This window comes from Orycteropus afer, unplaced genomic scaffold, assembly GCF_000298275.1.
Source record: "Orycteropus afer afer isolate SDZICR_OR568_19922 unplaced genomic scaffold, OryAfe1.0 scaffold00097, whole genome shotgun sequence".
Taxonomy (NCBI): Eukaryota; Metazoa; Chordata; class Mammalia; order Tubulidentata; family Orycteropodidae; genus Orycteropus; species Orycteropus afer.
In genome coordinates, this window is record NW_006921684.1 from 7581564 (window position 1) to 7598951 (window position 17388).

The following is a 17388-nucleotide window of genomic DNA, read 5'->3' on the forward strand; positions in this document are numbered from 1 at the left end:
TTAGAAGAGAAGGATCCTGATGAGCTGCAGTGGTTAGGCATCGTTTATAAAGACAGAGTAAAGAAAGAAAACGTTTGGGCTTAAAGAAGACCAGAACAATCAAGATTCAGAGCCTTCCTAGTAGAATATTTTTGTACACTAATAATTGGTAGTAGTTCCATTTTTCAGAAAGAAAAATGTTGAGGCAGACTGAAGTTAGCTATGCTAATCCAGAGAAACAGGAGGAAAGCAACCAGCATATACTGACTCATCTGTTTTTCTGGATCATAAATAGTAGGTTGGTCATTTATTCTCCAAATGCTTATACTCTTAAATTTATCCCAGAGAAGCCAAATAACATACGCTCCCAACTCACTGAAGTTTTTCACTCAGAATAAAATATAAAATAAAACATAAAAGTCGTTTCACTCTTCATCAAGGTCCTGTGTGATCTGTATGTACTGGCTTCCTTAAATAATTTTATCAGTTTAATTCAATTTCTTACTACTTGCCCCCTCATCTACTCGGATCTAGGCACACTGGAATCCTTCCATTTCCAGGAATAATATGCTACACGTGCTGCTACCTGATGGCCTTTACCCTTGGTATTTTTTCTGTCTGTAAACCTCTTCTTTCAGATATCCATATGAGCCCACTCATTCCCTTTCCTCCCTCAAATGTCTGTTCACGTGCCATTTTCTTAGTGATGCTTTCTTTGACCACATTTAAAATTGATTTCCTCCCTGACAAATCAAGGGCAATTCCTATTTCTTTTCCTCCAAAATATTTACCACATCTTACATATTACATATTTTAAAATGTATTTGTTCATTGTTTCTCTATCCTCTCTAGAACAAACTTAAGTTCCATGAAGGCAGGGATATTTATGTTTTATTTATTGCTGCGTTCCCAGTGCTAACACAGGGTAAGTACTCAATAAATATTTAAGTAAATAAACTTTTATCTTTCTTTCTGACCTGTAAAAAAAATTTTGGTCACTACATACTTTTCTTCCCCTACTGCCACTGAGTAACCTAAAGGAAGCCTTTCTGAAAGAACATCAGTTAATTTATTTGGTCAACATAAAAGTGTGTTTTAAATGGTATCAACTGAAAGATGTGTTCACAATTTTTCCCTCTTTACCTGGGAATTCATAACAGTTGATAAATTTGATTTAGACTTAAGAGAATGGGAAAAGCATACATTTGGCAGAAAGGATCAGTGAAATTAGTAACATTTTTGGAATTGGTGAGAAAAAGTTGGAGAAAGAATCAACAATATGTGCCTTATATGTAAGTAGGAAAGTATCAGAAACAAAAGGTGATGGAAAACCATTGGAAGATTTTGAGGAATCTAGTAGTATAATTAAAGAAACGGTTTAAAAATTTTTATTTTATTTTTTTACAGTCATTAGGATAATTTAAAAGGAAAAGAAGACATTTACAAAGAAAATTTTGATGTATTTGGGTTTGAAATAATTAAGAAAGTTGGGGGAAAATAAGCCAAACCAGGAGAATTTGAGAAAAAAACAATAATCAGAAATTATTGAGGGTGTGTTGGGTATAAAGGAAGACAGAACTGGGTCAAATATGGCTTCCAGGTTGTGTCTTTAGGTGATAGCAGAATAAATGTTGGCATCATTACTGCTTTAGTTAGGGTAAGGGCTAAGAAGTGTAACTTAGTCTTAGGTCAGTCCCTACAAGAGAGACTGACTAATAAATGTGATGGTAAATTTTTGCTGTAGGATGCTTTTGGAATAAAATTTCTCCCATACAGATGCCTAATGAGATATTTTCATTAGGTAAAATATATGTGTTGTTTCTTTTAAAGACTGTAGATATTTGGATGAGATACAAGATTGTGATATGTTTTTAGGAATACTGAAATAATTTAGGGGAAGAAAAGTTAGATGTAAAAAATACTTCTTTCAGCAATTAGAGAGCTTTTAGCTTTGTTAGAATTGATGTTTTTAGATGTAATTTCCTTTTTAAAACTTACCCTCAAGGCCAGTTTTTATTTTTGATATTGTTAATTCAACATGTCTGCCTGTTAATTTTAATTGGTGATAGTTGTCATAAACATTTGAGGAACATGTTTTTAACAGAACATATTGATGGTGGTTTTTAGACATATCCTACTCTGTTGGTTTTCTAGACATGTCCTATGCTGGTGTCTTGCCCCATCAGACAAGAGGCAGAAATAATAGAAAGAAATTAAAAACCTTTTTTGCCTTCTTTGGATCATCCTTTCCTCTCTTGTCCCAGTTGCTCAGAACATACCCCTTTGCAACTTCCTGTAGAATTTAACACTTTTGCTTCATTGTTAACATATGCAATAGAATAAAGAAAAGTGGACATGGTATTGATAGCACTAACTGTATGTCTGATACTGTGCTTGACTGTTACCACACAAATGTGAGTAACAACATAGTCTCTGTCTTGAGAAACTCAGAGTATAGAGCAGTTGGGTAGGTGAACATCTACAATATACAATAAATGCTTTAATAAAGGTACTTGAAGAGGTAGTTTTCCATTTGATAGTCTTCACTACATAGAAATATTTTGTATTCAACCAAGAATTTTGTATTCATGGCCTTTCTTCATAGATGTTAAACTCTGTTTTATGGAATTCCATGATTTTATATATTTTTTTAGGATTGTACTTCATACAAAGAGCAGATAAAATACTTGCTTTTAAATATATTTGACCAATTTATTGTGATCAGATTGATAAGACATTTTTTGGCAATATTTTTGAGGTGGATATAGCTTTATTTTAAATTGTTCAAATTTTACATTTAAAAAAATAATATTATTAAACAGTATCCCTTTTAGTCCAAACGTGTTCTGATTATCAACATTTTAGTTAGTCTTTATATTTTTTTCTCGCTGTCCTCCTTTTCAGTAGTTTTTATCTCCTATCTTTCAAAAAGAATTTTTCCCCAGTATTAAAACCCCTTTGCTGTATAGAATAATGTTGTATAAGAATGTATTAGCAAAATTCCTTTAGATGATAACAGGATACATTTTTTTCCTTGCTTTTTATTGTACCTTGTTAAACTGGTCTCACACATGAACTTTCTTAGAATTAGGCAGTTCCTGGTTCCTATGGCACTTCCTGTTTTCTCAAATAAAAATAGAAAAGCACCTCAGAAAGGAAACCTGGTCAGTGTGAACTACTTGACTTTGTTGGATAAGTTAGTCTTGATTTTATTTCATAAAAAGAAAAAAGGTGATAAGGAATAGGTTCTGAATGATAACCTCAAGAGACGTTAAATATTCAGCAATAAACTTGTTTGTATCTTTTTTGGGATGAGGTTGGATGGAAAAGTGGTAAATACTTTTCTTACAATGTAATATTTTGTTGGAAATTTGGATTATTTAATTAAATTAATTCTTAGCTACTTTGTACTTTTTTTTTCTTGCTGCTGCTTCAGAAATTAGCAAGGATTAGGAAGTTCATCAGAAAGAATTCTAAAAGAATTATTCACTTTTAAAGAATCTTACTCAAGTTGTTAATTGCTTTCTTTAGTATGGGTTTTAAAGACAAATCAAATCAAAGTAAAAACAAATAATACAGTCATCAACAGTAGTAATAATGTTGTTGTTATGTGCTGGTGAGTTGATTCTAACTCATAGCAACCCTGTAGGACAGAGTAGAACTGTTCCATGGTCCTACGCTGGAATGTTTATGGAAACAGATTGCCACATCTTTCTCCTGCAGAACAGCTGGTGGGTTCAAACCAACTTTTCAGTTAGCAGCCTAGATCTTAACCATTGTGCCACCAGGGCTCCTTACTAATAACAACACCAAACCCATTGCCATCATGTTAATCCTGACTCATAGCAACCTTATAATACAGTAAAACTGCCCCACAGGGTTTCTAAAGCTGTAATCTTTACAGAAGCAGACTACTACATCTTTCATCCATGGAGAGGCTGATGGGTTTGAACTATTGACCTTTCAGTTAGCAACCAATCACTTTAACCACTGTGCTACCAAGATTCCTTAAATAATAGCAATTAAAAAAACAAACAATAAAAAAAAACCTACTGCCGTCGATTCAATTCCGACCAATAGCATAACATCGAGTGCATATTAAGTGCTAGGCACTATGCCAAGCATTTTATATGGTTTCTCTAATTTGATCCTCGGGAGCTCTCATGGCGTAGTGCCTAAGGCATTTGACTGCTAACCAGGAGGCTGGTGGTTCAAACCCACCAACCACTCCTCAGAAGGAAGATTGGTTAGTCTACTTCCGTAGTGATACTGCCTCGGAAACCCAAGGTGGGGTCACTGTGAGTTGGATCCAACTCCACACAGTGGGTTTTGGAATTTGATCCTCATCAGAAGACTATTGCATTGGGTGCATCTGCTGCAAAAGACGTCTTTCAAGTGCTAAAGAGCAAAGATGTCTCCTTGAAGACTAAGTTGTGCCCAACTCAATCCTGGTATTTTTGATTGCTTTATATGCACGTGAGAGCTAGATAATGAATAAGGAAGACTGAAGAAGAGTCAATGCTTTTGAGTTGTAGTGTTGGTGAAGAATACTGAAAGTACCACGGAGTGCTAAAAGAACTACAAATCCATCCTGGAAGAAGTGCAGCCGGAATGCTTCTTGGAAGTGAGAATGGCCAGGCTTTAACTCCCCTACTTTGGTTATGTTGTCAGAAGGGACCATTCCCTGGAGAAGGATATCATTCATGCTTGGTAAAGTGGAGGGTCAACGAAAAAGGGGAAAACCCTCAACAAGATAGACTGACACAGTGGCTGCGACGATGGGCTCAGGTATAGCAGGGATCGTGAGGCTGGCACAGGACCAGGCAGTGTTTCATTCTGTTGTCCACGGGGTCACTGTGAGTCAGAGACAACTCCACAGCACCTAATAGCAACAACAACAACAATAACAATTTGATCCTCACAACAACTATGTAAGGTAGGTGCTTAGCTGCTACCAAAATGTCAAAGTTTGAAACCATTAGTGGCTCCTGGTTTGGCTACTTAAGAGTGCTAAGTAGATGTTAGTTCAAGTCATATTGATAGTGTATGGTGGAGCTGTGACTTGAACCTAGCCCTGCTGACACCAGAGCAACTACTCTCAATAATTACACAGAAAAACTAGACATTCAAAGTGAGAATGGTAAGTCTGGCAAATCTGAAGTTACTTCCTCAACCTTTATTATCATGAGTTTGTTTTCATTTTGTTAAATATTTATGTTCAGTTTTAGCAAACTACATAGTGACATTTCAGAGGGCTTGTTTAGGAGGATTCCTATTCCATAATACTCTTAAATAATGCTAATAGTTTCTCTTTTTTTTCCTTGATAGTAAAAAATCCCTTTGATGAAACATTTGGAAAAATACAAGTAAGTAAAAGATTATAATACTAATATTTGCTGCCATATTTTATTTGATTAAAAGTATTAGGATGGTATCAGCTTTAAAAAAATAGTAAATGTTTAGGGTTTTTTGGGCTGAAGCAATTTTTTCTTATTCTAATTATTCCTTAATTATAATTAAATATGATTAAGATTTGCTCTTATGCGAAGCACTGTTTATTGTGACTTTAATGTAAAGACCAACTTCCAATAAAAGGCGGTAGCATGTCTTCTGGGGATCTGGTTTTACCTTTAGAAGTGAACCTGTTGTCTTAAGTTGTTGGATTCCCTTGCAGTCTTTGTCCCCTTTGCCCTCATCTTTTTTTTTTTTTTTTTTTTTATCCATTGCACATTGGCATGCCTCTTCAATCATTAAGAAGCCATAGGTTTTAGATAGGAAATATATCCCTTAGGTTACGCGTTTATAATTCGTTTTCCTTTAAAGGTTGCTAAATTCTGATTTTAACATAAATTTTCTTTACATGAAAATATTTTTCACTTATATATATTTTGGAGATTAAGATTTTTGAATTTAAAATATCTTAATACACAATTAATTGTTAATTTTTTTATTATGGGACCTGACTGTTACATAGACTTGTATAGAAAACATTTGTTACACTGAAGGATATAAAATAATGTATAATCAGATCTACAGAACATTACTTTAGATTGTTAGAGTGGGACTTTGAAGTAATTATTTTTAGCAATATGTTATTGTCATTTGCTTATAAAAAATTATCAGTTGCAGTATTAAGTATAACCTTAGTACTGGCATGATAATTTAAATTTATTGCAATATAATCACTGAACATTAGAAACACAAGAGTTTATTTTCTCCTGTATAATTTTCCCAATGGGGGAAACTGAAGTTCCAAACCTTTGAATGATAATAATAGTTATAATGAAGATAATGGCAGTCCATTTATATTAAGTGTTTGTTCTGGCTGTACTAAGTGTTTAAAACCCACTATTATCATTTAGTCAGAGATTTGATATAAGCAATTAAAATATCTTTGAGGAGAAAATTGATTGTGAATAGAAGAGGGAAATATTTAACAGTGCCAGTGTATGAGAAAATTTGTAGAGTCATTCTACAAGTGTGATCATCCCCCCACCCCCAGAATAAGCACTTTGCTTTAGAAAATGGTAACATTGCTTAAAGAGAATCTGAATCTTACCAAAATAGACAATTAAAAGGGGCTTTCATATTATGACACTATTTTTTATTTAATGAAGGATTACTTGGCAGCTTACTTTAAATATGGATTCATTTGTACATCTTTGAGTAGTTTACAGAGTGGTTAGGGAAACCAGTATTTACATACAGCTATTTAGATCATAAGTAGTTGGTTGTTTGGGTGTCACTTGAGATCCTTATAATATATAGGTGGCCATTTTAAATAAATTGACATTGGAAAGAAAAATTCTTGAAAAAAATTCCAGTTTGTGTTTTTTGTGTGCTTAAATTCTTTGTATGAGAATGGAACAGTATGTATATTATCTCATACAATATGAACTCCATATATCTGGTTAGGTTTTGTTTCTCTGCTTACCTAGTACAGTATTGGGAGCTCTGGTGGCATAGTGCCTAAGGCATTTGACTGCTAACCAGAAGTCTGGTGGTTCAAACCCACCAGCTACTCTTCGGAAGAAAGATTGAGCAAACTACTTCTGTAGTGATAACGCCTTGGAAACCCCAAGGAGGGGTTACTATGAGTCGGATCTGACTCAATGGCAGTGAGTTTGGTTTTTTCATATTTGAAAGGAGAGTTGGGGTTGGGCATGATCAGGACATGTGAAACAAAAAGAAAATCAGTCTCTTTTCCATGTAAGAGAAGAAGCAGACATCAAAAATCTCAGCTACTTTAATCCCAAAGTTTAATAAGATTCACTTTGCTTTTATGTATCAAGTCCATAAACTACACTATCTTTGGAACTCTTGTTATCCTATTATGTTGAACATATTAAAATTTTATAGTATAATGTATCACAAATGCATAGCTTTCAGAATGCTGGGTCTTAACCCTATATTTACTTATTTGATTTCTAATTTTTACAGTTTGGATTTTTAAGCTTATGTGAATCTGACTTGATTCAGAATCTGGTTCTGATAGAGTTGAGAAGGAAACAACAAAAGGGTTGGAGAGCAAGTAGTTGAGCTGAAGAAGTAAGTCATTTAGCTCACGTTGATCACCTCACACAAAACCAGACTCCAATAGTAGCATGCTGGAGTTCTGATGAGATTTCTTATTCCTAGTATCACTGATTAAAGCTGTGTATGCTCTGTCTGTCTGCATTACAGATGTAGACAGGCTGTGCTGCAGACTTCCAGGCTATAAGCTATAAGACTACTAGGAATGGGACACATACACCCACTGGCATAAGCCATCCTGTGTGTGCTACATTCATCTGTGATCGAGTAAGACACACGAGACATTTTAACAGTGCTGGCTAAGTGAAAGCCATTATTATTAAAGTAAAATCTGTGAAAGCTGGAGCCTGTGTAAGGTGGAAAGTTGTCAGAGAAGGAAAATTCAAGTATTTCCCAGTAAAAGATGCAATAGAAGAGTGGTAAGACTGCATCTTGTCAAAGGGGAAAACTTTGAAGACCCACAAAAGAAGGCAGTCCCATCGAGTTCTAGCTTTCACAGGTTTCGCTGTATTTATAGAACACTAACAGTAAACAATAACAGATTTTCAAAGGTGAAATTCTTACCCTTCCCCCAAATTACCCATGTCTGTTCTTAAGTCGCTGGGCAGTTGTTCTGTGGTTCAGATGAGATGCTGTGTTCATGTCACTGCTGCCTCTAGCTACCATTATGCTGCCCAAGCCTTTTGCTCTGCCAGTGAGCCTCATTGGGCCTGGCCTTTCCAGAGGAAGACCCCTGCACGGAATCTCTTTAGCCTCTGTTACTGGCTCTCACCACACTACCTGGGCCTGCAGGGCTTTCTTGCTACCAGGTTACCTGGGCCCCTACTGCCCAAAGGGAAAGCTGCCCAGGGGAAGAGATGCATCCTCTGCACAGGGTACGCTTAGGCCTTTCTTGCCCGCACAAGCAAATGTTACATCTCTTTTAGCTCTGTTGACATGCCACCTGCCCAAAGATACCCACCTGCACCCTGCTGTAGGGGAGGGATCCCTACACTGGATCCTCTGAAGGATCCCCTGCATAGGGCATATGCAGGCCTCTGTCCTGCATGGGCAAGTGTTAGCTCTTTTGGTTTTACTGGCAGGACTGCCCAAAGGTGCTCAGCTTTCACTCCATAGGCCAGCAAACTCATCACAGCTACCTCACTCTTTGGGCTGTGAAGCCCACTGCTGCTATCTCTTGCCATCAAGTACCATCTTCAGTATTAGAGCTTTTTTTTCTGAGTCTGGAAGTTTCTTAGTGCAGGGACATCAAGCTCTTGGTCTAAAGGATGCGCTCTGCTGCAGACTCTTCTTGATAGTAGTGAGGTCACCCTTAACCTCTGTGAGATTTACCCTTATATAAGCAAACTCTGTGTCATTTTTAGTGCATGGCCCCTTGGCAGGACTACAAACTGACCAGTCCCCTAGGTATACCATAAGTCATTCAATTTGTATAGTCCCAGCCAATCATTTTGTGGAAGTTATAAGACCATGACTAGAAAGACCATATAAAAGGGTATGTTGGACCACAGACTGCACTGAGAAAAGCATGCCACCCGTAGTGTGCAAAAGTTGTTTCTATTCTGCCCCTTTGACCATATAGCATAAAAACAAATGGATGTGGTCATGTCATTTTCCCGACTTTTTATAGCCTCTTGAATTTGCTCCCTGGTAATACTTATTGTGTAATCTTGTTTTGTTCATCCCTTCAGGAAGAAAGGAAATAAAAAAGATACAGTCCTCTTATGAATCATGACTTTATTTCAGATAGTGTGGTAGCTATTACCTATCACTAATACGGTCTCTCTAAATTGCAGTTGCTCTTAAATTGGAGATCTCACTGTTTTAGAGTAGTTGGCAAGGTACTTAGCTTATACCTGTATAATAGTTTCCTCTGATTCCTTTCATAGTTATTTCTGCTTCTGTGCTAACTTACACATTATGGCCATAGTAATATTCTTGATTCATAAGTCAATCTTTCTTTCTTCATCCTAAATATTCAGAAGGAAGTCAAACTTTGTTTTGGCATCCAGGGCTCTTTGGCATTTGACTCCAAACCACTTTTCCAGTAGTTTGCTGAGTTAAACTAGGCTACTGGTTATGTAAGAAGTAGAATCAGTGCTTTCATGCCTTGATGCTTTTGCTTTTGTTCCTTTTGCTTGGAATTCTGGTCAATTCTGTTTTTCCGATGAAGCCCAACTCAGATATTCTCTCATCCATAAATGGGTCTTCCCTTTTTACCCTCTTCTTTATTTGCATTTTACTTTGTTTACAGCTGTAATACAATGCTTGATAAGTATCTGCCCTGAGAGCAGGAAACTTCTTGTTCCCTCACTTTTTGGAGAACAATTCTTAACTCCTAGTAGATTACTAAATGTTTGTTTCATTTTAATGGTTCATGAGTTTATAGGAGGACACTTTGGGAACCTGGGAGAGGTTGAAGGTCAGTTAATGCATCAATACTCATTCCCTTATTTTTATATGGTTTGAGTCTGATTTAAAAAAAAAAAAAAATGAGGGGCAGCATTGAAGAAAACAATCTTTCATGAGAACAATATACTTAAGGATACAATGTATAGAGGGGAGCTCCAGAGCATTGCTTTGGTGGTGGGAGAGTGGGGAGTTCATTGTGTGTAAAACCTTTTTTAGCACCAACCTTAGTGCCAAATTCCCAGCCATCCTCAAGAAAGTAAAAATTAAGAGTGGTGACTTAGATTCCTAGATTAAGGATTTAAAAAATATAGTGGCCATTATTTAAATATGAATTTTTTGGGGGGATTATGCAGCTTTCAGGAGTTTAAAAAATTTTTAATAACATCAATTATTTGGCACGTATTTTTTCTTAGAATTGGATAATTTATAACATGTTTTCTTAATTATAGGAAAGGGAAAAAAATCTTATGATGAACACATTATACAAGCTTCATGATCGATTGGCACAGCTTGCAGGTAATTATTTTAACATTCATAGTCTGAAAATCTTTTGAAAAATTAATTTGTATATGTAGCATGCTATGACAGTAGAAGTTTTCTTGACTCCAGTGTTACATTACATTTGTGGAATATTTTCTCTTTAGAAGTTTTTATTACGTATATGGAGTAATTTTTAATTTTTATAAACCAAACCAAACTCATTGCCATTGAGTCGTTTCCGACTCTTAGAGTGACCCCCATTGGGTTTCCGAGGCTGTAAATCTATATGGAAGTAGATCGCCCAATCTTCCTTCCGCAGAGCAGCTGGTGTGTTTGAATCACTGATAATCCATTTAGCAGTCAAGTGCCTTATCCACTATGCCACCAGAGCTCCTTTTAATTTTTATAGATATAGTTAATCAAGGCTGTTTCCTTTCTGCCATATGTATTATATGTAATTTGCACACACGTGCACTGTATTATATAATATTAAAGTCAATCATATCTCTTTAATAGTTTAATATTTACGTTAATAGTAAAATTATGAAAGCTTAAATATCAGTTGAATTGAGTAGGCAATGAATTAACTAAAATCCTGGATTAAATACAAATGTACATTCCTTTTTGGTGCTTGTATAGGTGTCATTCCCTTGGATAAAATTAATATATTCTCCTAGAATATGTACAGCTTGAAAGAAAAGGCTTTGGATTCTAATAATCAATTAGAAGAAAAGAAAAATGTAGTTTTCCAAATTTTTGTGCAGAGCAGATCCCTATGTAGAAGCCAATACAGGTAGAAATTAAGTAGGTAAAAGTGGACCATCTCTGGTTGAATGGGGGACATTTAGGATCCTGACAATTGCCTGTTTTCTCACCAATCTTTGTTCTTTTTTTTTTTTTTTTTTTTTCTGAAGCGTTCCTTAGTTCTAGACAGTTTTTTAGGCTTATAATTCTTTTTGTATTGTTAAAAGCATTCTTTACACTGCTTGTACATTCATATTCATATGCTGCAAGTTAATGACATTTGGTAGGCTGTAGTGCCCAGAAATGGATTAAGTATATCCTCTAGTAGGAGCTCTGGTAGCGTAGTGCCTAAGGCACTTGACTGCTAACCAGAAGGCTAGCGGTTCAAACCCACCAGCCACTCCTCAGAAGGAAGGTTGGGCAATCTACTTCTGTAGTGATACTGTCTTGGAAACCTAAGGAGGGGTCGCTATGTGTTGGGTCCGACTCGACGGCACATAACAACAACATATCCTCTAGTAAGGAATTCTACCACCCACAAGCTTCTGTAGCTGTTTCTATAGCGTTGTTTTATGAAGTGGTTCTTGGTCCACTAGGTCAGAATAATCTGGGGAACTTTTAGAGATACAGATTTCTTCTTCTAAAGCAGGGGTCAGCAAAGTTTTCTGTGAAGGGCCAGATAGTAAATAATTTTAGGCTTTGCAGTTGAGACTGCCTCTGTCACAGCTATTCAGCTCTGCCATTATATATGGCAAGCAGTCATATATGCTACATAAATGAAGAAGCATGGCTATGTGCCAATAAAACTTAATTTATAACAACCAGTAGCAGGTCACATTTGTTCTATGGGCTGTAATTTGCTGACTTTTGCTTTAGGTATAAGGAGTTCTGATGATGCTGTGGTTAAAGCATCTGGCTACTAGCCAAAAAGTCAGTGGTTTGAACTCCCCAGCTGCTGTATAGGAGAAAGAGGCAGCTGCTTCTGTAAAGATTTATACCTTGGGGAACCCTATAGGACAGTTCTTCTATGTCTTGTAGGGTCATTATGAGTTGGAATCAACTCATTGGCAGTGGGTTTGGTTTGGTTTTGGCTTTAGGTATATAGAATCTGAATCTCTGAAGAGGCATTCTAAATTTTAAAGACTTGTTCATCTAGTTGAGCACTTCTTTTTTTATAGCTATTAAATTTTTTTGAACAAAAAACATGGTTACTTTTATTGCAGAAAAATTTGCCAAAGATTTTATTTTATTGTACTTATATGTGAAAAATGTTTGTAAACTGCTTAACAGAAATTACAGGAAAAACTTAAAATTGAAGTTCAATATTAACAATAATGTATCTCTAATAATCACATACAGCTTATAAGATAAGGCTTTGGATTCCCTTCTTATAAACAGTTACAAGAAAAGAAAAATGTAGTTTTCTAAACTTGGTAATACAATATATAGATTGTAATATAACCTATAATTGTGTAATTTGAAAAATATTTTGAATTAATCTTATTTGTTTTATTCTGTTTCACATAATACTGATTCAAAACTAATAATATGTTGATCTTTCCAGGAGATCATGAATGTGGCAGTTCTAGTCAGAGAACGCTTTCTGTCCAAGAGGCAGCTGGATATTTAAAAGTAAGCAATAAAATTAGAATTTTAATAGCTATATTCTTAGAGTTTATATAAATCATTACTACATGTACCAAAAGTATCATGTATTTAATTACCTTAATTTTATGTTAAAAATCTGGGCCTACTGTTTGGTGTTAGTGTATGCAGATAGAGAAAATCAAATTGCTCAATATTTTTGTTTTAGAATATTCTGTATGAGAGAATGTATATTAATAATGGAAAGGGTACAAGCAACATTGGTGAGAGTGCTAACTGAGGTAGGTAAGTAGCATGTGAGAAAACAATTATCTAATGTTTGTCATTTATTTCAATAATTTTATATCAGAGTACTAAGAGAACGTGCTAAAACTACTGTAAGTAATTTTTGGGAAATTTGATGACAGGAAAGGTGCTAGAAGGTTAAAGATAGATGTGTGTCATTCTGATTTTAAAATGGGAAAAGTGGATTTTGAAAACAAAGCAAAATATATATGAACTGTTGAATGGAAAACCAATTTGCACTGTAAATTTTCACCCAAATCACAATAAAAAGTTTAAAAAAAAAATACTAGAGAGCTTGATGTCAGTCCAATTAGATAATTCCAGAATGATCTGAGTACTTGCAAATGGAAATGAAACTGGCATAGGTTTTTCATCATACATGTTATGTAATAACAGACTTTATGCTTTTCAAAAAAGAGAAGTGTGAATTGAGTTTTTAATTTGATTCATGACTTATGTGGAGATATCCAAAAGATACTAAGACAAGGTGATAAGAAGTATAGATCTGGATTCAGATTCTAGCACTTAGGTTAGAAGGTCTGTATCTTGTTAAATTTCCTTAACTTGTCTGAACCCATTTCTCTATCTGAAACTGGAATGTTGCTATTACCTGTTAGAGTTTTTTGGGAGACTTAAGGTGAGTGTTTAAAGTATCTAGCTCGGTGCCTGATGATTATTGTTGTTAGGTGTCACCCAGTTGATTTTAACTCTTAGCAATCCCATGTCACATTGTAGAACTGCTCCATAGGGTTTTCTAGACTATAATTTTTATGGGATCAGCTTGTCAGATCTATCTCCCATCAAACATTTCCCAATAAATTTTATTTATCTGTCTTTCCTAATTAATTAAATCAGTGTCATTCTGCAAGAAGTCTCTAATGACATATTATAGGGTTTGTCTTTAACCTTGTTTGCTTCATTTTAAATTTTGGCCTAGATGAGAACATTGATAAGTCATAGATTAGATAGCTAAAAAATAAGGATCCACAAAGATCTCGATTAAGGAGGGGGTATGATTGTGGAGCTCAGTCTTAAGAGAGAGAATTGCTAGATGGATTGTGGAGATGGAGACCAAAAAAGGCATTAGATTGAGGAGGCAAAAGGAAGCATGGACTAAAATATTCTAGGAAGAAAGAGCACAGGCTAAGATAAGGTTTTGGATTATCATTACTCTCGTGTGGGAATCCAAAGTAAGCAAATTGTTGTTTATGAGATATTTAAGTGTTTTTACTTCTAGCAGTAGGAAAAACTGATCCTGTGCTATCCTGCTTTTTCTCTTTTTTCTTCCTCTATTACATCTCTTAGAGAGACAACTGCACAGATGTGTTATGGTTGATCATAAACTCCTCCAGGAAGATTCCTCTACATTTTGGAGTAATTCTGAGACTCTTGAAAATCTACTAACTATTATTATTTGGAAGACTAGAGAGATGAGATAGGAGCTCTGGTAACATAGTGCCTAAGGCATTTGACTGCTAACCAGAAGGCTGGTGGTTCAAACCCACCAGCCACTCCTCAGAAGAAAGATTGGGCAATCTACTTCCATAGAAATACCACCTAGATGCCAGCTCGGAAACCCAAGGAGGGGTCGTTATGAGTCAGAAACGACTTGATGGCAGTAAGAAAGAGATGAGATAGGGCTTGGGGGTAAGATAGAACCTGACCGGTAAACCTACTTGCTGGTAGTAAGTTAGAGTTAAGGAAGAGGCAGGGGTTAATAGGGAAGGATTATTAACCCCCTCTCATTTCCCTCCCCTAGCATTTGATTATAGCTGTGGGTCATGACATAGACCAAAACCAAACTCACTGCCATCCAGTTGATTCCAACTCATGGCGACCCCCATTCGGTTTCTGTAAATCTTTACCAAAGCAGATTGCCTCATCTTTCTTCCACGGAGTAGCTGGTGGGTTTGAACCACTCAACTTTTGATTAACAGTACACCACCAGAGCTCCTTAGGTCAGTAGTTGTTGTTGTTGTTGTTATGTGCCGTCAAGTCAAACCCGACTCATAGCGACCCCTCCTTGGGCTTCCGAGGCAGTATCACTACGGAAGTAGGATTGCCCAACCTTCCTTCCGAAGGTCAGTAGTAGGATGAGGTAAAAAGAAAACACAGACTCAAGGTTGGAATGAGTTGGGTCCAAGCCAGGCATCAGTAGAGGGTGCAAGAGATAGTTTTAGTAAAGATAAGCAACAAAGGAGTTACTGGAAGCCCTCATGCATGACCATTCTTTTACATAATAATTAGTATATACATGAGTTGGGAACTGTCTGAATTTAGTTTAAAAAAAAAATTGAAAGGACCTTCATGTTGTTTCCCTATAATTGTGTTTCAGATTGGGTTTTGCCTGCTTTTTAAAAAAATTTCAATGTATATATATTTTTTTAACCAAAGATTCTGGATTAATTTAATTCTATTCCTTAATTTGTCAAGTGATGTTATTTTACCTAGAAATGTTAATGCCCTTCTTACACACTTAGGCTTGTGTTTATGTTAATCTTTTCATTTTGGAATTCCACTGTCAGGTTTTAAGATGCTGTGAAACTTGTTATGACTTGTCATTCATTACCTTTGATATAATTTGAACTGCCACTAAAAAAATGTGCATTTGTAAATAGGAATTTTTCTCAATAAATAAGATATTAGGATATGTGTTGTTGTTATGTGCCATCGAGTCGGACCCAACTCATAGCGACCGCTCCTTGGGTTTCCAAGGCAGTATCACTACGGAAGTAGATTGCCCCATCTTCCTCCTGAGGAGTGGCTGGTGGGTTTGAACTGCCAGCCTTCTGATTAGCAGTCAAGTGCCCTAGGCACTGTGCTACCAGAGCTCCTGTATTAGGATATAGATAGATATTATTATACTACTTTTTTTTTTAATATAAAATTATGTTCATGATTTAATTTGTATAGAGGATAAAGAAAGGGGAAATAAAGCATTTCAAATAACTACCTAAAGATAACTATTAGCAGCATTATGTTACATTTTTCTCTAGTCTTTATTTTTCTTAATACAAATTTTTTAAATTAGGATTATTTAAATATGAAGGTTGGGCAGTCTACTTCCGTAGCGATCCTGCTTCAGCAACCCAAGGAGGGGTCGCTATGAGTTGGGTCTGACTCAACGGCACACAACAAACAACAACAACAGTCATATTATAAGCAGTCGTATCTTTTTTTTTTTCCCCTTAAAATTATTTTGAGTGTTTTCTCTTGTCATTGAGCAGGTTTTTTAAAATAATGTTTTATGATTGTGTATTTCATTCTATGGCTGCATTGTGTGTATTGGTTTGTGGTTTTTCAATATTATGAAAGCATTTTAATCTTTGCATATGGTATTTAATTTTCTAATTCTTTCTTCAGCAAATAGTCCAAAAAAGGAAATTACTTGTTCAAAGGACATGAACTTTTAAAAATGTTTTTGATGTATGTTGCCATATTACTTTTTGATGTGGAATGAGTTTTATCACAATCTAGCCGAATTGGCTGTTTTGAGAGACTTTTAACCGCATTCTAAGTTGAATGTGGAAGAACCCCTCTATAAAACTGGTATCAAACAGCGATGATAATATGTATATTATAGGCTTTCAGCTTATGGAGATAGATAATGTTGTAAACTCCATGTATTTGTGCTGTGGTTTTAACACAATATAATTAAGCTTTGGGTCTAGTTGTAAACGACCAAATAAATGTGTAGAGAGCTCTGGTAGGTGTAAGCTATTCCCGCCCCCCCCCCAACTTCTAGCACTTCTTAAGCACCTAAAACTAAACCAAACCCACTGTTGACTCAATTCTGACTCATAGCAACCCTGTAGGACAGAGTAGAGCTGCCTTATTGGGTTTTGTAATATTTATGGAAGCCACATCTTTCTCCTGTAAGTGGCTGATAAGTTCAAACCACTGACCTTTCATTTGCAGCTGAGCGCTTGCTTTAACCACTGTGCAACCAGGCCTCCTTATCTTAAGCACAGTAGTACTTGGCAGATATTTGATGAAATTTGTTTACTTGATTTTGAGTCTTTACATTCAACTCTTCATTTTTATTTCTCCTTCAAAGGAAATTTAGGTAATTTAATAATTTAAATAAACACTTTTTCTAAGTCCCTCAGTTTTTTTCTCTTGGTATTTTTATTCATGTTTTTTTGAGATTTAAAATTTGATTTGTGAAAAGTTAAGAGGTCCCTCTAGTGGAATATTTAGGGAAACACACAACATTATATTTTTATGAGAACATGATTGGTTGAGTTAAATGGTGGGTGCATGGTGTGATACTGGGATACCTAGTTTTATTGTGCTTTGCTTTATTGTGCTTCACAAATAGAAAGTTTATGGCAACTCTGTGTCAAGCAA

At 35.7% G+C, this 17388-nt stretch overlaps 1 protein-coding gene across 1 annotated transcript in view; it reads left to right on the forward strand.

Annotated features, from left to right (window-relative positions):
* LEMD3 (LEM domain containing 3) overlaps positions 1–17388 on the forward strand; it is a 106965-nt gene that overhangs the window by 39284 nt on the left and 50293 nt on the right. Inside the window, exons 2-4 of the mRNA XM_007942753.2 lie at positions 5308–5345; positions 10374–10440; positions 12713–12780. Coding sequence (XP_007940944.1) covers positions 5308–5345; positions 10374–10440; positions 12713–12780 — 173 coding nt within the window. The remainder of the gene's footprint in view (positions 1–5307; positions 5346–10373; positions 10441–12712; positions 12781–17388) is intronic.